The sequence below is a fragment of the Porites lutea genome, chromosome 10 (assembly GCF_958299795.1).
Source record: "Porites lutea chromosome 10, jaPorLute2.1, whole genome shotgun sequence".
NCBI lineage: Eukaryota > Metazoa > Cnidaria > Anthozoa > Scleractinia > Poritidae > Porites > Porites lutea.
The window spans coordinates 13,212,135-13,236,092 of NC_133210.1; the positions used below are offsets into that span (position 1 = coordinate 13,212,135).

Here is a 23,958-nt window from a genome sequence, read left to right on the forward strand (position 1 = left end):
CCATACGACCAGCGTAGAAGCCGTACATAACCAAGTAATTTATATTCAATATATAGTTGTTGTTCCTTTCTTTATTACTTAACTTTTATTTTACTTTGTTTCATTTGTAATTATATTGATTGTTTTTTGGTACTGAAATCTTCATGTCGAAGACAAAGTCAATAAAGTTGTTGTTATTGTTGTTATTCTTAGAGGATTTGAGTGACAAGTCCGGCATCGTAGGCTGAGGTATCCGTGCAAACAATTTTTTGCTTCCCTTTCCAAAGTGTTCTGTTCTAGTAGTTTTCTTGATTTTTCTTCCACTGGCCTCTGTAAGATTCGGCTGGCCAATAGCTTGCGTAGCGCGCGGGCGCTTGAAAGCAATGAGCGCAGCGCGCGTGTGCTTGCAGCCTATGATCATGAATTAAATTATTTTAATCCCGTTTACGTACAACTAGCTACTCTAAGAGCTCAAACCATCCATACAGTATTGAGGCTATCGACATGTAGACAAATTACTCCAACTCTCGTGTTCGTGACGGAAACCGGAAATGAGGAAATACATTATTCTCACGCACAGGTGTCGAAAAAACATCAAACCTTCAAACAGTTTCTTCCAATATCCATGAAGTTATTTCAGATCATTTAAATTGCGTATACATATCGTTATCGAACTTCATGTTATCAACAACTTTGCAGTATTAGGAGTGGAATTTAATACAAACGCAAGACCTCTTTGACGTAACATCGCCAAAGTGCGCGCAACGAAACCGTCTAATAACAGCTGATTGTTGTCACGTCTCTCAATTGCGGTTTTTCTCTTGATATTTCCTTGAGTTTACTTTATATTCACTGCCCCGTAATCTTCTAAAATAAGTAGGAAATGTTTGAAATGAAGAGCGAACGGAACAGAAAGGTTCTATTCTCGTTAAACCTCTGCTTTCTAGGCGAATTATGAAGCGGCATTACTGCAATATTATTGCCAACATCAGGAGGACAATAGATAGCAATTACGTACTCGAAACACGTGCTTTGCGTCAGATACCCGCCCTTGTTACCTGGGCAACAGAAGAGCGCTCATTGTTCCAGCTGGCACCTGATTGGTGCGGCTTTGACGCAGTTACTATTTTTGGCTTGTAAATTTCCCCTGCTGAAGTGTTTGTTACGCGAAAATTCGAGGCAAGGTTCGAATAAATAGGCTGTGAAAAGTGAGTCGAAGGATTGAGAAACTCATAACGCCTGAGAAAGTGAAAGTGGTACTCTCCCGCTTTGGCCAGAAGAGACGTTAAAGGGACATAATCAGTTGATTACAACAAAGCTAGAACGGAAGCTCTAATTATTTTTTCTCGAAGCTGACATTTGAAAGCCTTAGAACGCCAGCACAACGCGACAACAAACATGAAAGTCGAAGTTCGCTCCGCTATCACGTTCCTTACCGAGGTTCTTTTAAGAAACTCTAAAGTGAATGAAGAACAAGCAAATAAATTCAAGGCAATTCTAGAACAATTAATGATCACGAAATTTCAGAACCATTGGCATCCGAACAAGCCTTTGAAAGGAAACGCATTTAGATGCCTCAACATCGACACAACCGCTATCGACCCCGTTCTTCTAACAGCAACAGAAGCGAGCGGGATTTCCCCGACAGTTTTGTTAGATGTCTTCCCAGGAGGGCTCGCTTTATGGGTAGATCCCGGCGACGTGTCGTGTAGAATTGGAAAAGGCTCGATATGTCCGCTTTACGGGGAACAAAATACACAACAACAACAACAAAGTTTTACAAAGCCACAACGGCCGCTTCAGCAATTCAACTTTGGCTATCGTCAGTGTTCTTCGCAGTCAAATTTCAAGCAGTCGCTTTTTCCGAAGAATTCAAGCCAAAAGGAGAACTTTCAAAGGTACCATTGGGTTAGCAAGGACTATTCCAAAAGAACTACCGAAGTATTTTAAACATCTAGCCACAATATGAAAATTTCTATCGACTCTTTCTAACTTAAATGACCGACTATGGAGTGGAAATGTCTATATCCATGCACACGAATGTTTTAAAGTTAAATATAAAATGTTTTAAGATTCCCTGTACATAGGCATACAGTTTTTCTATGTACATAATTTACTTCCGAAATGTTATTGCCCTTGTAAATGGAGAATTTTGCTTAAGCTTATATTTTTGCCCAAACCTTGGCTAATAATTTAATTTGTAAATTTGTACAATTTTGAAATAGTATTTGGAAGCTTCACCAGGAGCAAAAATTATAGTCAAATGAAATTTAACAGACATAGCATTTTCATATTTTGTACAAGACCAAGTTAATGTTTTATGGTTAAATAAAAACATTCAGTTGTTGCATTGAAACTGGTGTTTTATGTGATGTCGAGTGCTCTATTTCTCCCATTTCCGCTTGTTGCAAATTCAGTCTAAAAATAATTCTAGTTAAGATTTAAGAAAACACAAAAATTCAAATTTGAGCATGAAACCAGGTATCCCCAGCTTCGTTTTCCTGATAATTATATAATTTTAAAATAATAATTGCTAATGCCTGACCCCTGTCAACAAAAAGTTTTGGGAAACAACTTGGACTGGGCAAAGTTAAAAGTTAATGATAGGCTTGTACTTTGTCAGGCCTGTCTTTTATCGTTTCCTGTTGTGATAATGTTGGAGAGACCAGGAAGTTGTTTTTTTCTAGGCGGTCTAGCTGGATTGGATACTTGTTCATCATACATAATACCTTAAAAATGTGATTGGCCAACAATTTTCAGTGTCCCTCATAACTCGTTGCACACGTGATCCACATATCTTGCAACGGCTTAAAACTGAGTATGTTTCTTCAACGTCTTGTGTCATGCATTTTACAGTTATTGAAGCAAAGAATGTGTTTTGATAGAGGGGTTCATTTCATCAGTTTAGCCTGAGGTGCCCCCTGGTGCCTGTATTTCAAGAAGGCAAGACTAGAGGAAAATTTAAGGTGGATTCATTTTGAAATAAATGCACATAGCTGTCGCATTTACTCAAAAAAAGTCACAGTGGGAAAACACAGTGGCTATTCGTGTATGTTACAAATGAATCTAACTCGAGTTACTCACGTGGCAGAATTTGTGCTTGTTGACTGCCACTGTACAAGTAAGCTTTAACCTTTTAAGCCCTAATAGTGATCAGCATCAAATTTCTCCTTGTAATAGTAATGCGTTGAAGAACAGAGTGGTCATGAGAATTACGGACATGATCACACAAGATCAATTTGCTTGATATTTCATCAACCTCTCCCCACTACTTCTGAGGGAAATGAATATGGGCAACAAATGAGAATTCAAATTTTGATCTTAGGGTTTAGAGGGTTAAGGGGTATAGAACCCCTTATTTGAAACCATATAGGATATTCTCTGTATTGTTTTTCGTTACTTTACATTATTTTTGTTATTGTACATATGTGCAGGAGCCTAAGCTCCTGGCAAATGGGAACCAGTTTTTTTAAAAATGACAGTATTTTAAATTTGACGATCCTTTTCTTTATCCTTTGATTTGATTCAGCAGTGATATTTTGGGGAGAAATTAGATGCTTATCACACTGAAGGGCTTTTATCAAATTCTTCCTTCTTTATTCAGCTGCATGAAGCAACCTTCTGGAAACATTGCACACTAAAACAAAAAAATATTACATCATTTCCTTTTTCAGAAATTGTACAGGCACAAGCTTTTAAATTATTGAAAGTTTGTACTTGTACAATTTAATTTTCATTTTATCCGTTTTCTATGCAATCATTACTTCCGGTTTCGTCAGAACGGCTGATCATATGTTTCATTGTTCCGGCAGGAGCCTTTCCTTGTTCGGGGCATTTCTAGAATTTCAAGGGCTTTACTCCAAATTTAAACACAATACAGTTTCGCAGGAGGCATCACAAATTTGAGTAAAAACTGAACAGTACAATGTAATTTAAAACGAGTGTATGTATACTGTTTCAGCAAGCAAATTAATTGACTAGCTACTGAATGGAGATGAATTCGAACAGCCGGTGAAACAGCCTTATCAAGCCCACTCACTACTGAGAGAGATGTGTTGCCTCATTTGGTCAGTTGTTTAAGCGATATCCACCAGATAAATCACTATCAGGCGAATAAGAATTAAGGAAACTAATTGCATTATCCATTTATCCAGGAGATAGTGTTTAATAGCTAAGGGCCCTTGCTTGCCATTGTTTGATCCGTTTCCCTCCCTCCATGCCCCACCCGTACTAGCCTGCGTCGTGCATCCCCCAAAACATTAATTTTCGAGCCGTGAGGATCCGTGGGGGGGGGGGGGGGGGGGTACTTGGGTTAATTTTTGCTAGTTATGTGCCGCTGGCCTGTCAGAGCCCCTACCCCATTATAGTCTATTCTGTGGCCAATTATAGACCCCATTTTAGTCACGTTTGCGCAAATATGTAATTTTCGCGATCCCAACTTAGTCTCTTTCTATTTTTATGAACTGACCTATTTTTTAGATTGAATTTAATGAGGAACACTTTACTTTTCATCTGCAGTACAAACATTCTGGTACGTTTGCTAACCTTACATATGAAGAACTGTCTTACCTCCAAAAATCAAAAAATGTGCGACCCCATTCTAGTAACTCTGCTGAAAATGCGACCCCATTATAGCCAATCCAGTCGTGAAAATGCGACCCCATCCAGCGGCACATCCCCATTAGCCTGTAAGGAAGTACCCCCGTATCGGATTTGTAGATCAATAAAATTGGTATGCATCCCCACCCCACCCCTCTGTCAACAAGTAAAGTGTATCCTGCGTTTTAGGTCCGTCTGTTGCTACTGAGTAACAATATTTGTCGGTCTGTTTTAGTCATATTCGCCTGTTCGCTCCTCAGGCTTGGTCTTGTTCGTCCGGTTTTTGAGATTTTCAGGATCGCTCCAGTCCCCCCATGCAAGCAAATTTGACCTCAGTCCAGCCTCAGTTTGAAAATTACAGATTCTTATAAAAAACTAGCCTGCGTAGCTGGCGGTATTGTGTAGTAGTCGGGTGAGAATAGACGTAGTCGAGTGAGATTTGACGGCGGAGCCGTCACGAGCGGCGAAGCCGCGAGAAATACCGCCTGCCAGAGAACCATGATTTTTCGAATGCCGCCCACTTTGTCACCTTAGCTGATCGCAATTAAATCAGCCAGTCAGAGAGAAACCTGCAATTTGAAACTTCCGATTATTTTCACGCGAGACAGTTTAGAAATAAGCGTTGACAGGCTAAACACGACTCCTAAGCTCGTGATAATGTGAAACGTGACCTCGTGAGTTTGCTTGAACAGAGGTTTTTTTTATTTTCTCGGCTCTCGCGCGAAGGTTACTAGCACTACACAGTGCATGTATCATTCTAAACTTTGACTGAGTAAATCTTTTTTTTGCAACACCAGGCTTAACATTAAAAGGTCATGAAGCTGGTTTGTTACATGCATTCTGAGTAACCATTTCCGGTGGTTTATTCTTCTGTAGGTGTTCCTGATAGGATTTGATCTCAGATGGAGTTGTATAGTGTTTTAATTTTCTTTGACCTTTGTTTCTTACGGCTAAATAAAGACAATTCCAGCGCTTTGAAGTTTAAAGACGCCATTTCGGAAATTTGGTCATCAATTATGCTCTTTTTAAAGCGGAAATCACAGTCACTTTGCATGTACTTTTTTTTCAGTTTGCCATCTGCTCCCTAAATTGGGAAATATATGCGAAGGATCATCTAACATGATTGACATATGTATGGCCCTCGACCAATCCGTTTCCCCGCACACTGGTGTGCGGGCTATTCAAAATACCGGGGTTTTCTGGCAGGCGGTATTTCAACCGCCTCGTCCCTACTCCCTTTTTTTGGAACACGGCTCCGCCGCCAAAACTTTAAACTCGCACCCACACAATACCGCCAGCCACGCAGGCTAATAAAAAACGAATGTATGAAGTTTCAGCAAGCTAATTGACTACTGAATGGAGAAACAGCCGGCGAAACACTCTTATCAAACCCACTCACAACTGAGTGAGAGGTGTTGCCCCGGTTGGTCAGTTGTTCAAGCGATATCCACCAGATAAATCACTATCCAGCGAATATAAATTAAGGAAACTAATTGCGTTTTCCATTGGATAAATAATACATTTATCCAGGAGATAGTGATTAATAGCTAGGGCCCTTGCCTGCTATTGTTTGATCCGTTTCCCTCCCGCCTCTTAGACAAAATAGATGGGAAATTTGTACCCCGGGCCCCTCCCCCCCCCCCCCCCCCCCCCAAAATCAAGGCAAGAAGGCGCGTTTTGGCTTTTGGGAGGCTTCATCATTGATTTGGGGCCAAGGGGGGGGGGGGGGGGGTGGGGGTGTGGTGTTTTATTAGTTTATTCTGTTCAAGATTGTAGCCTGCGTTGCAGCCGTCCCACGCATGTTCCAAACAATTGGTATAGTCTGTCTGTACAGCGGTTTAGAGTGAGTGTCTACGACGCAGGCTGTCCTGTGCCCATTGCATCGAGCTATCTCGCTCGATCATTAGAGAGATTAAGAGTCGCGTTTACGGCAAACCGCTAACGTCGGATTCAAGTTGAGACTTTCTCAGAATAGAAAGTAAGCAGATAAAAACTGCAGTCCAGAACAATTCTTATGGATAAAACTGGCATGAAACTACTTATTTTTGAGCAGAAGTAACTTCATTTTTCAACTTTTCAACTTTATTCATTCAATCTCAATTTACAATTTCACGGTAGCGTCCACCCGCGTATAGGAGAGCCTAATCGAGGTGGGGGAAGAGAGACACAAATTTAAAGAAAGGAAAGGAAAAAAGAAATATTTTACAAACAGTACCAGCTGTCGCATAATAAAAATTATAGTATATATTAAGCTAATTTAATCACAATATGATTTTCACGGACAATAAAAGTTAGTCGTGTTCCTGAGCTAGTAATAGACAGCAAACGACAATTAAGGGGAAAACTTGGTCACGTGGTACAAATTCACTTTTGCAGTTTGGCGTAAACGTGAACTAGTTAATCTCCCTGTTTTCCGTTTCTGTTACCCTTGAAAAGCCTGCCAAGCGCGTCTTATCCTTGACGAGGTTGGTACAGCTGAAAAATTCAAGCTATTTAACCTTCATATTGAAATTAGAAGGGAAAGACACTATTTGTTTAGGTTTTAACAAAAGTGCTGATAAATTTGTTCTCAATACGTGATAATCTAACTTCATTCTGTCTCCCAGCTGTAGCTGCTTACAGAAGTTCTGGTCCTTTATCAGAAATACACTTTGTCACATTTGTTTATCCTGAAGAGTGTAGGTCTGTCTAAGTGTGCTAGCTGTTTTTCAACAGAAGAGCAGAGAATTAGATAAGACTACAGCTGAGCTACAGCAATAGCCCTGCTCTGCCGAGACTGAGTTCTGTTGTTTTCATCTTCAAGCAAAGCCACATGCATAATTATTCCTTACGACAGAAAAGGAAGAGCAAAGCTTCAGCCATGGCTTTAGTTTCAGCTCAAGAAAACAGCTCTGAAGGACAAAGAAAAATTGTGTGTCTTATTGGTCTGTATTAGACGAAAATAAAAGCAGTACAGAGAATACTTCAATTTAAAGCACAGTTCCCTATGGCTTACCCTGCGATCAGAGGCCCCGGCCTTCGATCTTCCTAGAGATGTCGGGAAGTTTGAATTTTAAACATTTTTCAGCCTTGGGTCGGGAGTCAGTTATGCAGTCTTCCCTGAAATCAGGAGCCTTTAACCAGCTGAAATGGAGTTCCCCAACCCCGTCTTATGTCTGTCACACAGGCTAACACCTCTCCTTATAGCCTGCGATCATCCCCTTTTCCTATATCTCTATCCCAGACCGATGTCTTTTGTGCACAAAAAAGATCAAAAAAGCGTCTAACACTTCCTGGCCCGCGAGCAAGCGCTTAGTGGAGCCTGGGGACGAGAACGAGTTCTGTGCATCACATTTCGTGCTTGCTTACTCGAGCTAGTCGTAATAAATTTTGATGTAAAAATGGTGGACGAAGCGACCAAGAGAACGGTAGCTTCCATTCCGACTTTAAAAACAAAAGCTGGACCTCGCGATAGCGATGATTGGGTTCAGAGGTTAAAAGAAGAGTACACCAGTCTTATTAAGGTAAAAGTTATCAAGGCAAAGAAAATAGTATTCAGCGGCGTGTTCAAAAGCTTACGTGTCCAAATGAAATAGTTTAAGAACTTGTAACAGGGGCACCCCCCAACGAGAATATAGTTCAAAACCACTTAAACATAGCATTGTTAAACGTGTTTTAGTATTTAAACGGTGGATATGGGCATATTTTTATCCCCTATAAATTTTTGATCTGTTCGGATTTCCTAGCTGAAAGTCTAGTGATCCGAAAATTATAGGGATCAAAACTTACCTGTTCGAAAATCTCAGCCAGAAAAAAGGCTCCCGAAAATTTTAGGTGACCTTTTTAGGGTAAAAATCCGTTGAAAATGGGCAATTTTACCATTTTTTAGATGTTCGAAAATCCTAGGAGAGGCAGGCAAGCAAGAAAATTTACAACAAATGTTCAGAAAATTCTAGATCTCAAATCGTCTTCCGAACAGATATTTTTCCGAAAATTGTCGTTGGTTGCCCCTGTTGTAACCTTATAACAAGTGTATTTTGTTGTAGTATGTGAGTAATAACAAAGAAGCAGACAATGATTGGTTCAGACTTGAATCCAACAAAGAAGGAACCAGGTGAGGCATTCCTTTTCTTTTTAATTTCTTAAGATCACAATTCATTTGCCCAGATAACAATAAATTTCATATCATTCATTCTAGGTATGCTTCGTTTCTGATTGGTTGAAATGCAGTGGCAAATTCTATAAAATCAGCCAGCTTTGACCAAATTTGTGAGACGTTTGCAATATCCAGTAAAATGATGTTGATAGTAAAGGATATTGACAGGATAAAGTGATGGCAACAGAGAAGTCCTGGGTACAAGGTTGTCTTAGCTCAGCTGTTTTGGTAGAGCTGCAGAAAATGGCAGAAAGTTTCACACATTTTGCGAAGAAGAAATAGTTAAACTTTTGCCTAGAAGCAAAAAAAGAAAAGCAAAATTAGTCGTGTGGGGTCCATAATGTGATCTTTTTTATAACTGGAAAAGGTCATTAACTCCAAATTTAAGTAAAAAAAGGAGATGTTCTCCAACAAAGTGTCATATTTAGACCCAGCTAAAAGGTCTCTTGACCTCAACAGGGTAACAAAATGTACAGATTTTGTCTTAAAAAGGGTGGGAGTTTGAAGACTTCAGAAGCATACTTCCCTCCATTGCCTCCCCTCTCCCTCCCCCCAGGAAGTTACTCAATCCTCATAGCACGGGGTAAAATTGGATGTTTCCAGAAACAGTCTAATCCCCACACCAAGAACGGTCATTGAAAAGATCAGGAGGAGGAGGGTCTTGAAGGTGAAAAAAGACAGTAAGAACCTTAAGTGAAATGTTCAAACCAGTAAACTGGCAAACCTTCCATGTGGCGAGGGGATGATGGAGAAGTATGGATATTTTCTGGAGCAACACATTGACACTAAAAACCAACAATAACAGTGCATCGTGCTCACATTCCTTTTTTTTTTTGCTTTGCTTTGGTACTTCGAACACCTCTCTTACCATAATTTTATTCTTCATATTAAACATACTTTTTATTTATTCGTAGATGGTTTGGGAAGTGCTGGTATATACACAACCTCCTTAAGTATGAATTTGATATTGAATTTGATGTAAGTATTTTAACAGTTCTATAGAAAATATATTGACCCCCTAGCCCAAAAGGAACATAGGGTTATTTAATGCATTTGCAATAATCCTTAAAACATAATAAATACACTCAACACTTCTGCCTGTAGGCATGAGTCTGTGAACACTTTTGCTTTCTAATTAAGTGCCGTACCAACTGTATTTCCCCCAATAATCGCCTAAGTGCATATTTCAAATGTCAGCAGGATCATAGGGTGCCTATTCAATGGAGGGCACTTAATCAAGGGGGTGCTTATCACATTTTCTTTAGAATGAAGTAGAGAATGGTCGGTCAAGTTATTCCGGGGGAGGGGGGGTGGTACTGACATATATGGGCTATATAGAGATTTACTTCTCTCACTCATTTGCTGCGCTCACTCGTTCGTTTTCTGATAATTATTAACAAGTGAATATAAATCGCACAAAGCTTTTCCAACGTTGTAATGTGTGTATTTCATAGGTACTGAGATTTTTTTCGTTTGATTTGGTAGACAAATTGCACAAATGGGGCGATTAAAAGCGTAAAAAATAGTCAATTTAAAAATCGCCCAACAACTGCAACTAAATTAATGAAAGCTTATAAAATTTAGAACACTTACTATGTTGTTCAGCCAGAGCGTGTTTAATAGTGCCTCAGGACTACACATTGTGAGCAAACCCTTCTCATACAATAGTTTTAGCCCTTCGCTTGTCAAAGCCACCGATGCTTTGGGTTATTCCCTTTTCGTTGCTTCTTTAGCTGTTTTTGCTTGGATTGAATAACTTTTCTGGTTTTCTCAAAGACTAAGTCGTTGATTATGCTGGCAGAATAGCCCTTTTTCTTCAAATGTCGTTCGAAGCTGGCCATTAAACTTTGAAGAAAGAGAAGTCGCCTCATACTCGTTACCATCTTTAGTGCGGACAGAGATAATAAATTCGCTAATGTATTCATTCAGCTAAGCTGCTGGAATATCTTCAATTTTCCTGTCTTCATTCTTCATTTTCAAATATCTTTCAAGCAATCTTACATCTCGTTCAGTTTTTTAAGCGGTATTTTTGTTTTCGTGTTCCAAAAATATGTTCCTCAACCAAGCAAACAGAAGCAAACCTTCCCTCACACATTTTCAAAGTGTGTGGGTTTTTGTGCAATTGTCTTCAGTATGTTCATTCATCGTAAGTGAAATTTCGTGGTTGGCATTGCTGATTTTGTGTATGATAGTTTTTCACGATGAAATTTTGTCTTTCATACTCCTGATTAGCTACAAGCAGAATCAGTGCAATTTTTTTCAACTATGATTTTTGTGGATATAAATCTCAGTACCTAATAAATAAATAGGTTTGTACTGCTGTGAGGGGTATGGTTTTCAAGTAGTTTACTCTGAGACAGGGTATATAAATCAGAGAGTTTGGGTCTAGAATAGGGTATCATTTATCAGGGAACTGATCAGTTGGTTGAAGATTTTAGTCTAGACTAGAGATACCAGGAATTGCCATTCAATAATAGAAAAAAATCGAATTGGCATGTTAAAAATTATGCAATTCAGCCTAAAGCTACTCTAGGATAGAGGGGATTTGGAGAGTTTAGTCTAGTATAGGGTCGCAAAATTCAGCTGAACTACAGTCTCTGGTGTAGGCTAAGGGTTCCAGGGTCTCAGCAGCATGTCCCCACCCAAAAATTCTAAAAGTTCTCCCCGGCAGTTGTTCCTAGGAAGTTTATGCATCTACCAAGAACATGGGCAATAGGACAAAATTGAAAGAAGAGGCAACGCACATAAAGGAACTCTGCATATGGATATAGAAATAACTGGAAGTAACTTCATGGAAAAGAAACTATTCTCCCACACTGATTCTGCTGTAGTCAGAGCCTAAAAATTTATTTATTACAGATTCACTCCACTACATTACAAGCAAATAACGAAATGAAATAAGCTAAGACTACTATAAGAACAAAAAAAGTTGTGGAGAAGGAGGCAACCAAAAGCGCCAATGCGCCATACTAGGGATGCCCCCACTAATTAAAATATAAGAAAAATATATACAAAAAGAAAAATAATTGTTCTAGTTATCCCTAATAAAGCTTAAAACATTTCTTTTAAAAGTTGCAATACTGTTTGATTCTCTAAGATGATTGAGTAAACCATTCCATTCATCTACAACACGGTTAAAAAAACTATATTTAAAACCATCAGTTCTACTAAAATTTGGAACAAGGTTCTGTGTGTCACTTTTCCTCAAGTTATAACCTGTATTTCTGCCCTTACAAAATATGAGCTTATTTGAAATGTCAATATCATAATGCCCATGAATTACATTTAAAAAAAATGTAACATCTCTGGTGAACCTCCTATTAGATAATGACAACAATTTTAGCTTAGATAGTCTAGTATCATAATCATCATCAGACCTAGTGATCCATCTAGTAGCTCTTCGCTGAACAGCCTACAATTTATCAATGTTATCAATGTTAAAAATAAAGTGGCCATAGAAGGTGATTTTCCTTGTATCGCTGCTATTTAAGAAAGTGCTAGGGGATGGGAGGGGGTACTTATTCCAGATGTGAAAGATTACCACTATTTGTTTCATCCAGTAAAGTAGAAATTATTACAAAATTTTCATATCAGTCTGTTCAATCAGTAGCTGTATCATAATGTCATTCTTTTCACAGATTCCAGTGACATATCCCACAACAGCACCAGAGATAGCCATTCCAGAACTTGATGGGAAAACTGCAAAAATGTATAGGTAACTAATGGCATTATTCACTAAAATTCTTACTTGACTTCAAATGGTGAGTGCTCTCAATATAAGGATACAGTCAAAACACCCTGAAGCAGAAGCAGACACTATTAACAAACTGATGAATCGTCCCCAACCAGAGCTTTCTGAACTGACCCCAGTAAGCAACCACTAGTAATAATATTAAGAAATAACTGCCCACTTTTTGGAGATTGCATCATTCACATCAAATGTTGAAAATATACAGTCGACTCCCAATAATTTGAACCTTCTAGGAAATTCGAAAAGAGTTCAAGTTATTGAGAGTTTGAGTTTTTGGGAGTTCGAAGAAAATTACTGAGAATAAGGAAATAAGTAAATGGGCGGGGAGAGAATACAAGTATCACACTTCACTTCAAGGGCAACAAGAAATAAAGATTGATATTTTGACAAGGGAATTGAAGCAACAAAGCTTGAGTAATGTACAGGGGCACCCAACAAGAATATAGTTCAAAACCACTTAAACACAGCATTGTTGAACATATTTTAGTATTTAAAAGGTAGATATAGGCATATTTTTATCCCCTAAAAATTCTTCATCTGTTCAGATTTCCTAGCTGAAAGTCTAGTGATGCGAAAATTATAGGGATCAAAACTTACCTTTTCGAAACTTTCAGCCAGAAAAAAGGGTCCCGAAAATTCGAGGTGATCTTTTTAGGGTAAAAATCTGTTAAATATGGGCAATTATACCATTTTTTAGATGTTTGAAAGTCCTAGGAGAGGCAGGCAAGCAACAAAGTTTACAACAAAATTAATGTTCCGAAAATTCTAGATCTCAAATCGTCTTCCGAATAGATATTTTCCGAAAATTGTTGTTGGGTGCCCCTGAATGTACAGGGCTGGACGTTGTATTTGAACTGGACTGACAAAGAAGTAAAGACAAAGAATACATGGTTGTTCTGAAATATATTCAATGTTTTGGACTGCAGAACCTTATGTTATTTTTCTCACGCTCTTAAAACATAGTTTGAGTTATCAAGGGATAGAAATGATCCGAAGGGAAACAAAAATTGTGTCGAGTTAGCGGGAGGTTTGAGTTACTGAGGGCTCAGGTTACCAAGGGTAAAATTATGTTAATGTATGAAGGAAATCCAAGGTAAATCGTTTTGGTTCGCGTTAGCCTGAGGCTCGAGTTAGCGAGGGTTTGAGTTAGTGAGGGATCCAGTTACCAGGATTTGACTGTAGGATTAAAAGAACGAAAAGTTGAAGCTGTTTTTCAATATGGCAGTAATATAACATAGCCGTCATTTCTGTCTCCTTTTAGAAAAGCAGGAGAATTGCCAGAGACCCATGGGGGGGGGGGGGTAGTGCTGGGAAGGAAACCCACCCCTCCCGTGCCCCTATTTTTTTTGCTCACTCTCATACATCTCTTGCTCTTAACCGGCTTGGCTAAAAGGAATGGGAAACCACAATATGGTTTTTTTTCAAAGTGAACTGAGGTAGAGTTTCATCTGTTGTCTGCTTGCAAGAGTGTCTTTTAAGAGAGTTTACAATGTACCTAGACCCAGATTTAATTTTGCTTTTCTGAAGCCTGCTTCCACCTTCCATTTTTCTCTTTATTCCATTTCAGGGGTGGCAAGATTTGTATGACAGACCATTTTAAGCCTCTCTGGGGTAGAAATGTCCCTAAATTTGGAATAGCCCATGCCATGGCTCTTGGGGTAGGTAATAGTTAAATGTTAACTGAAGCGCCAATATCCGCACTCAAATTCTCCCGACTGATCTCTTTACATTTCCTTACAGAATTAGTGGAGAGAATTTGATAAAAGATCAAAACATTTTCCCCTTAGGTGATCATTTCATTAATTCTCCTAACCTTTTCTCTCGATTATGCATTGATATGGTAAGGAGAAAATTGATGTTGGTCACCCTTGGGACATAAAGGATTAAGAGGCCAAAGAAAAAAATCCTAAGAAAATTCAACTTGCTTTTTGTAATAAGAACACTTTACAGCAGAGTTCAGTCTTGCTTGTTTGCAGATTAGATTGAGAAATGAGGAGGCGATTAATTCTACACAAAACAGGATTTACTCGCTCAAGGTTTTTTATGTACTTCCTACTTTAGCAGGCTATACATGTGTATAAATACACAAAACTTCAAACATTTGCTAAGAAGAAAAGCACTACAGTAGTAGCCCGTTAACTTGAACTCTGAAGGGAAATGAAAAACAGTTCCAGTTAGCAGGGAATTCGAGTTATCAAGGTTCTATTGTAACACAATGATGCTGAAACAAGAGACTGAATTGTGTCCCTTGAAAAAGGCATCAATGACTTTTTTATATGAATGGCTCCTTATAAAAGTTGTATAGTTAATATGGTGGTAAAATTGGGTTTTATCAAGGTGGCAATAAGGAACTGAGGAGAATTAACCCTTTAAGCCCTAAGAGTGATCAGCATCAAATTTCTCCTTGTAATATCAATGCTTTGTAAAACGGAGTGGTCATGAGAATTGCAAACATGATCACACAAGATGAATTTGCTTGATATTTTATCAACTTGCAAGTGGTCAGAACTAATCTCTTCTGATAAGGGCAAAAACCATACTCCCTGTCTTGCAGCACTTTTACCAATAGTTTTACTGGTCTGACTTTTCTGGGGCAACAGAGAATTACTAAGGGGGCAACGATCGCTGGCAGTGATCTCTCTTATTTGCCATTTCCAGGAAATGCTTCATTTTATTAGAGCTCAGGAACCAGTTGCAAAATATAATACTAACATCACTAGTAACAGCTAAGATCTGACGTAAGGCCCAGTCAAACTCTTCATGAGTCATTATCAATTATTGATAAGCAAATTACAATTGACCCTAGATTTTATGCAACTGGTCGCAGCTCTGTTGTTTCAGCCCTACCATGTTTCTCTGGTTAAAGTGTTTTTAAGCCAAATCAAGGTTTAAGTCTTAGAAGTAGAGCGCTCAACGTTTTTTTGCAAGTGTGTCCACCATATACCCTCAACTATATATAGACTGTTATGATGAACAATGAAGATTCACTGTTTTCTCTCAATTGTTTTTGTTTTTGTTTGTTTTTTTTTTTGGAGAGTAAAATGCGTCCAGTATTGTGAAAGGAAAGCTTTTCTGGGTATTTCCATTTTTGTTCAGTTAGCAAACGTTTTGTAACAAAAGTTGGCCTCGGTTTTATCTTGACTTCTAAGCCTATATTTCTTGAGTTGTCATCCATACGTGATAATAGTGAAATTCGTTCTTTCCTCTTTTCTTTTATCTTTCTTTGTTTATTGATAATGATTGAAAGATACATATCCATTTAAAAACCAAGGAGATAATGTTCCGACGTTTCGGCGACCTCATGACGCCATTATCAATGAACTGGAAATAGATAAATGCGATTCAATCCGTGCTTAAGTCTTTATCTAGCTCTCCTAACTTAATGCAAATTTAGAGTACTTTAATAAATCTTTTTGAACTCGCATTTATTTATTTCCATGTCCTTGGTAATAGCGTCGTAAGGTCACCAAAATGTCGGAACATTATGTCGTTCGTTTTTACAAGTCTATCTTTTCTTTGTTTCGTTTTATTTTAGCTTGGTCCCTGGTTGGCCGTAGAAATTCCAGATCTCATAGACAAAGGACTGATAGAATACAAAGAAAAAACTGCAAGCAAATAGTTGAATGAAAGTCAATAAACAGTTTAATGTATAGAGGTTTGTGTGTAAGTTGTAAATTTAATTAATCTCGAAGTGAAGATTGAACTTGCGGATTTTGATTAAAACAATGTAAAGAAAACATTCACACAGTCACGGTACTACAGCCATGCGGGATTTATGAACCTCAGAAGTACGATAAGTACTTCTGATATATCTTAAGAATTTCCTCGTGGTTCTAGAATTTAGCACTTCATGAGGAACCTTTTTAGATATTTCTTGATCTAAAAATTAATTAATTCATGAATTATGAAGAAAATGTAGATGAATTCATTGTTTAACTATACGAGTACGTCTGATATAGACACAGTTGCGTTTCTGGGGATGAATGTTTTAGGAAAACCAGTGAATCTACGAAAAATGAAAAGAGCGTCTTTTCTGCCGTTCAAGAATCTCGCAGTTTGTGGTATTTAAGGTTTTGAACAGGTTATTACCTTCAATAAGAAGAAGAGCAGGCCGTTATTGGATCACCTCACCTGCCACAATAATAACCTGCTGTTTCCGAAACAGTCGAAAGGCCTAGTGAAACTCTTCATGAGTCGTTATCAATTATTGATAAGCAAATGCGCCTTTTTTTTTCTGGAAACCCTTCAGTTACAACTGACACTGGTCTGCTATGTGCTCGGTAATTTTTTTCCTTCGGAGCTCTTTCATTATTCAACACTCGGCTGTGCTTGCCTTTCTTTAAAACTTGATGAAATTTGAGCAACTTTTCTTCTCTGAGAACAAGACGGTGTTGTTATCAAGTCATCTTTACAAGTCAGCATTATTCTAGCTAAGTCCCAACCAAAAGTTGCGAAAGTCTATCAGTGAGTTACCGGTCTGTGATTTTATTTTCGATTATATTTTCAATAATAAAGCATTGAAATTAGATCTTGGTTTGGAGTATTTTTGTGAGTAAGACGATGCTGGTATATTTCGGAGAGGGGGTAGGGGGGGGGGGGGGGGAGGGAGGGAGGACCAATTACGTGCCCTGGAGACAACGCGATGCGTGGGTTGAGTTTGTTGTTGGTTCTCTTCCTTGTTCAGAGAGCTCTTTTTCCGGGAATCCGGTCTTGCCCTCTTCTTAATAATGAACACATTCAGATTCAAATTTGAGCAAGGGCGCGTGTAGGCTGAACCTCAGGTGTATCTTCGAGTCGAGTACTGCGTCAAGTATGCGACTCGAAGATAGACTAGCCAGAATTTCAGACGTATCTCCGATACTGTAGGACGAATGGACCCTTCTAAAAGAGTCCTTGAAATCTTTTAGATGTATATGTTTCAAGTTTATGTTGACATTTTTCAGTATTGCGCCGCAAGTATTTTTCGACGTGAGCCTTGCAACACGCACGAGATGGCAAAGACTGTTAGGAAATCGTATCAATTATACTACAACACACATCCGCTCGAAGAACGACCTCCGTGACTTGTGACATTTTCAATTATTGTCTTCATTAAATCGGTTTACATAGGCTGCTGTTACCGTGCAAGAAATAATAGAAGATTAAACATCACGTTTACCGTACATGGCAGAGATGGCAGTTCACGGGACCAATTTGGCGCCATTTATTACGTTTGCCCTTTACAACGTGCAGACAAGTTTTTTTTTACGTTCGTGAAAAACTTGAGAAGTAAGACCTTTTGTCGTTTCAGATCGACAGCAAACTGCCGGTTCCAATTGCCTCTCTCCAATATTTATCTCTCTAATAAAGAGAAACGTGAGTAGGAAGGATTTATTGGCCTAAAGACGTGCTGTATAATTTCATCCTTTTCTTGGCGGAAACAACCGTATGCATTGAGGCCATTTTTGTTTTTCACTAAAAAGGTTGCCGTCAGTACAACTGAAACGCTTTCACGAGAAAGGACCGCTCAATAGCTTTCTACCGTTTTCATCTTAAGACTCAAAACTGAGCAGGAACCACCTTGTGTATTAACTTGGGCTCATGTAATGGATACGACAAGAAAGTACCTGGACCTGCTCAACAGCATTAACTAAAATTAATAGCAACCATCTTGTCGAGCTCGCTAAACAAACTTACCAGTTTTTTAGAAGAGAATTACAGTACTTGATAGTTTTCGTTTTACTGGTCCTTGGTAAATTAAAGACTTAGAACTTGAAAATAAAAACAAACAATGAAACAAAAATTAAAGTGAGGACGTTGGTTTAAACGATCAAAGCACAAAAAAACTGCCGTCGGGAATGAAATTTCGTAGGAAACGCCGAAATCGAGCCGAAAAATGTCTTTTAATACTTCTGATTTTACCTCTAATAATTTTGTACGTTAGATCGTTTTTTAAGAAACAAGACTGTCTGCCAATTTATTTACCATTTTTAAGCTTAAAAACGCGGAGCCCAGGTACAGTTTGATTTTGAATTGCCTTCAGTGTTTTTTTAACATCAGTCCAAACAAAGATTCACGCGAAGAGTTCGCGGCCAGTTGAAAAAAAAAGGGTATAATTTGCGGCAAAGTAAAGATGAAGTACTTTGTGCAAATGCCAGTCGAATGTTATCGCTTCTTTAATGCAAATATTGAGATGAAATATGTCAAATTTAGCATGTTTGGCCGTTTAGCTTATCTTTCCATTTTATACGAAATGTAGAAATGAATGAATTCATCAGAATTGCTTTTTTGTGGCTTAGTTGTGAATGTTTCCTAATCCTCCAGCGGTCTCCTTTCCAATTCTGTGTATTTAAGAAATATTCTCTTGTCAAACCGACGTTATGCGTCTTTTTTGTTTACTTCTCGAAATGTTGCGCTTTGTGGTAATATTGCTAAATCTTTCTTTTAAAAAAAAAATTGAAAGTGAAATTATTAGACCAGACTTAAAAGAATTTTTCTCCTTAAAAACCCTAATATCATACAGAGACGTTGTTAGTGCAACTAAGAACGCCCTATCAAGTTATGAAATAATTCATTAGTGGTATGTCATTGCTAAAGCAATTTTAATGTTGAAAAAAAAAAACAGCTTTCAGTGAAATCCGTCGTCTTTGGACGAGATAAACTGCTTCGTCATCAACCAGAGCGAAATGTGCTATTTGGGCAATTTTTTTATCTCCTCCATATCGATCTAGAGTCCTATGATACGAGAACAGTTTTTTTTTTTGGCAAATTGCAGCCTTAATTTATGGCTACTATTTCTATTTTCTTACACTGTTTAAAATTCTTTTATTTTCTTTATGTGAAGGCCTCACCTGGTTGACCTAGGAAATCAAAGTTTTTTTAATCCGGTTAATTAAATGAAGTACTTTCATATTACATTACTACAAGTTTATGGTGATGTTTTCAAGAGTGTCTCCGACATTTTCCTCATGGTAGTCACCTCCTGTGTACATTTATCAGCGAGAGACATATATATATCAATTTTCAATAATCTCGTTATTTCCTCTCTGCGAGCTTTTGAACGCTTTTGTGTAACTCTGGTCTTTTGGCAGGTGAATTCAAAAAACCCTTTGACAAGTGACATTTTAGTGTATTCCATTCACGTTTTGAAAGAGATATTCGCTTTCCTTTCATTGAGGTAGACGTGACTGAAAAATTCGTCGTACGCTATATTTTGAAGCAAATACAACAGTACTCGTTAATAAGAAAGAGACTGGCTTCGACATCAACCTGGCAAAAAAGGCTAAGCTTTCCGGGGATCGCCGTGTGCTTGTGTCAGCGATATCGCAAATTGTTGGAGATTGGATTTCGCAATCATTACAATTTTTAATTTTGAGACAAGAAGAAGCAACCTTTATTGAGAACCAAACAAGCTTGCACAGTGAGAAGGCCATTGAAAATTGAAAGCAAGATTTGCGTTTGCTTGATCAACAAACATAACAGGTCTACCACAATTTGCGCGCTTTTAGTTGGACAAGCAACACAACAAGTGAAACAGCAAACTCACGCCTTATCGCTATTAAACTCTCCGCCGAAGTACAATTACATGGCAGGAGTCGTAGTTAGCGCACAAAAGACACCGCTCAGCGTTTATTAATTTGTTACTTGAATTTGCAGAGATTTCTTGTTCTTGACAAAATTAGTTCTGAAAATCGGTAGGCGTGTGTTTATTTATCAGCGGGAAACAATTCAAAACTACTTATGCATAATGGACGCTAGCTTGGGCCGACAACGGTGAAGAGAGTTCCATTATTTTGAGCAGAACTTGCCTTCTCTCGTAGAAAACGAAAATTTAAAAAATCTGTTAATGGTGAACGTACTTTGCCGCTCGTTGTGGAAATTGTTTGAACAGCTGCCTAGTTGAAGATAAAATCAACATTACGTTTCGTTCATCAGTGACTCGGCGCTGCAAATGGAACTTTCGTGTGGGCTTTCAAAAGTTACCGGCCTTAATAATTAAATTGGCGATCAAATGTTGAGTATCTACTTATAAACCACTTAAAATTTTCCTTGAAGCAACCGAGAAAGGAACGACACAATGCAAGAAGCAAACTACTCCACTCCCGTTCTTTTTGGTCCAACGCCGGAGGCGATCGTATCCGAGGCAGACCCGAGAATGTCCGAAAACGACGCGATCTCGACAATTCCGTTGGCTGTCCTTATTGTGTTCACAATCTTTGGTAATATTTTGGTGTGTGCCGCGTTCTATCTTTGCCGAGATTTGAGGAATGTCACAAACTACTTCGTGGTCTCCCTCGCTATGGCAGACTTGTTGGTTGGATTTGTGTGTATGCCTTTTTGGTTTACTTATCTCGTAAAGAAATGGCCTAACCCTCACCATGATGTCGAGTTTTATACGCTCTGGATCTGCCTGGACATCGTGAGCGGGACCTCCTCGATCATGAACCTCGTGGCAATCAGCGTCGATCGCTTTTACGCCATCACATCTCCGTTCAAATATCATCTCAAACTAACCAAGAACCGCGCGAGATTTTGTATCGTATTGGTGTGGTTGTACTCCATCGTGGTAGCGAGTTTGCGTATTTTGAGGCATGGAGCGTGGTACCCGTATTTTGTTGCTTGTGCTAGTTTTTTCCTACCTTTACCAGTTCTTGTGTATTCCTACGCAAAAATATTTCGCGTCGCTCATAAACAAGCGCTAAAAATGCGTAAAAGCGGCTACGGTCAAGGAATGCACGAGTTATCAGAAGTGGACCACGATGATAAAAACAGTGACGCTGTAGACCCAGAGATTTTTGCAAATGGACAAACTAGACCCTCCTACAGTATGGTTCCCAGACATTCCTCAAATGCGAGCCGCCTTATCTTCCACAAAGTGCGCCCGCGATTGACCAGCCAGACTTCCATGCGCCAAATGCGTCGTGTACTGCACAGTGATTTGAAAGCTGCGAAGACGCTTGCCATAGTAATGGGCGCTTTCATCGCCTGCTGGTCTCCGTATATCATCTCTTTGCTGATCTTTACAGTACCTTGCAATTCGGGGTGTATACCTAAAGATAAGACCATGGAAGTTGCGAAAGCCATGAAGTGGCTGCATTACTCCAATTCAGCGGTGAATCCCATTATTTACACGCTCCTTAACAGGCACTTCCGAGCAGCATTCCGACGCATTCTCTGTCGATTCGTGTCGGCCCGAAGATTGTCGTATGTTAGTCGGGTTATTTCACACACCGCAACCAGGAGCAGCAGCCGAAATAGTGGAAACAATCTTGGTGATTTAACCAAAGCTCATTCTAAGACGGAAATGGAAATACTTGTTTGCACTGAAGTAGTAACTACTGTGTAGTGCGTACATTAGAGCAGTTTAATTTTGCTTTTGTTAACCCTTTAAGCCCTAAGAGTGATCAGCATCAAATTTCTCCTTGTATTGTCAATGCTTTGTAAAACGGAGTGGTCATGAGAATTACAGACATGATCACACAAGATGAATTTGCTTGATATTTTATCAACTTCTCCCCACTACTTCTGTAGGAAATGAATAGGGGCAACAAATGAGAATTCAAATTTTGATCTTAGGGTTTAAAGGGTTAAGCTCTGTAAAGAAAAGAGTAAAATACAGCAGCAAAGTTTGCGCCAGTCACGAGTGGACTCGCGGAGGAGCCCATAACCTTCATGAAGTCGTGTTACGGCGTTTTCACCGACCATTTTTAGAACGATTTTGGCGCGAATCTAGAATAGAATCTAGAATCTAAGTCCCACAAATCAGTCAACAAAACCCTCAGACCTGAATATGGTACTTTTGACCTTTTTATGATGTTCAGTCTTCCCTTTTTATATATCTTATACCTCGAATGCACTCACAGGCGAAACGGAGCTTTCATTTTCGCGAGGAAAAAGTGCTCCGAAATGAATATAAAAATAAACAGTCCGTGAAAACGCTGTGACGGAGGCCTAGTATGTCAGTTGGTCGCTTCCGCTTATGGGCTCCTGACTCACGCGAGTTTTCCCGCGCCAACTGATGTTGTTCTGCTCTTGGCACTTGTCTCATGCGATATTGACATTATATCACGAACATGGAAAAATTACCGCTGCATAGTTGCTGCGAGGGTGCGGTGCTTTTTCGAAGGTGGCACTCATTTGAATTCTATAGTACCACAAAGCAAACTTTATGAAGTTTTAATTGAGATGTGTTCAACATCAGGCGTTCCATATTAACTTAATGTCAGTTTACTATATATCGTAGTGTATTGGTAACTACTTTTAAGTAAGACTTACTAGTATTTTGTGTTCATTAAACTGTACTAATCTAAACTATGAAAACAGTTTATTATAGATATTGTCATGCAACAGCAAGTAACTAGACAGCAACAAGTAAACCCCGGAAGTAAACGTTATTTTCGATAACAGCCTCGTCTCAACAATTCTAAGAGAAGTTAAAGGGACTACTTCACGCTTTTTGCTTTTATAAAATGCTAAAACCTTTTTTCGTGTCAGTTGGCCTGCGAGCAAGCCCTCCGTGGGCTCTGAAGGCAGGGCGGGAAAAGCAAGGAGAGCTTACAACTACGTCTCTGGAATTTGAATTCCGCCTCCAATTCCCCTGTGGCTTCCCGTTGACTGAGCTGTCAGATTTCGGCCAAACAGCGAGAAGCGGAAACGAACGTGAATGTAAACAAACATTGAAAAACATGTGAAAGCTCGCGCCAAGGGTAATGACGTCATTATTAATGCAATCTTCGCCAATCAGCATTTCGCATCGACTTTTTTGATGCAGATATTCCAATTTTAGAGACGTAGTCGCAAGCTCTCCTTCCTTTTCCCGCCCCGCCGCCAGAGCGCCCAGGAGAGCTTGCTCGCGCGCGCAGGCTACGTATCAATTGAATTCCAAAAATAAGGATCTACTTTTGTTATTTAAAACCACATTTAGACATTTAAACTGTTTCCTATCGTCTGTGACAACGGATTGCAAGGATAGAAATGGACTGAAATTTGATGTGCCTGCAAAAATTACCACTAAAAAATTATTCCAGTCAGTGCCTCGTGATGAAATTTTTGGTATCTCGTTCATAACTTTACAGGAGCATTTTTGCATGGCTGAAGGCACTTAGAAATAAATACAGCATATAATTTACTTAAAACAGCGATGTCCTTGTGACATGTGACGTCATCAGCCTGGCTCGGACCCCATAACTCGTTCTCAGTCTCTCGGACATTTCTACAGGGAAAAATGCAGTTTTCCGATGGCCAAAGCCGAACGATTTTTTTGGAGGACATGCTTGAACTTCAGGACTATTAAATACACATACTGAAGGACCAAAGACCCTGAAAAACTGAACATTTTAGTGTCATATGTACTTTAATTAAGCTAGACATTGTTAACTATGAAATAGACGAGTTTTTTGAACAACTCATGTCTGACAAATACAGTTCTTAAGTGGACTTAGACGCAAGTTAATCTGGTTTAAACTCTGCTTGGGCACTTAAGCCCAACTGGGTACTTTCCTTTAAAGATGCTTTT

General features: G+C 39.0%; 3 protein-coding genes across 3 annotated transcripts; all 3 read left to right on the forward strand.

Annotated features, from left to right (window-relative positions):
* Positions 1-1,131: 1,131 nt before the first annotated feature.
* Positions 1,132-2,335, forward strand: LOC140950387 (protein BTG2-like). The gene has a single exon (XM_073399603.1). The coding sequence runs from the start codon at positions 1,378-1,380 to the stop codon at positions 1,927-1,929; it is 552 nt and encodes a 183-aa protein (XP_073255704.1). The 5' UTR covers positions 1,132-1,377; the 3' UTR covers positions 1,930-2,335.
* A 5,585-nt stretch (positions 2,336-7,920) lies between these two features.
* Positions 7,921-16,992, forward strand: LOC140950433 (ubiquitin-fold modifier-conjugating enzyme 1). Its single transcript, XM_073399661.1, has 6 exons — positions 7,921-8,081; positions 8,604-8,671; positions 9,628-9,691; positions 12,352-12,428; positions 14,032-14,122; positions 16,000-16,992. The coding sequence occupies exons 1-6, from the start codon at positions 7,959-7,961 to the stop codon at positions 16,081-16,083; spliced, it is 507 nt and encodes a 168-aa protein (XP_073255762.1). The 5' UTR covers positions 7,921-7,958; the 3' UTR covers positions 16,084-16,992.
* Positions 16,993-19,186: 2,194 nt separating this feature from the next.
* On the forward strand, positions 19,187-22,718 carry LOC140950432 (probable G-protein coupled receptor No18). Its single transcript, XM_073399660.1, has one exon. It carries the CDS (start codon positions 20,521-20,523, stop codon positions 21,787-21,789), a length of 1,269 nt encoding a protein of 422 aa, XP_073255761.1. The 5' UTR covers positions 19,187-20,520; the 3' UTR covers positions 21,790-22,718.
* The last annotated feature ends 1,240 nt before the right edge of the window (positions 22,719-23,958 follow it).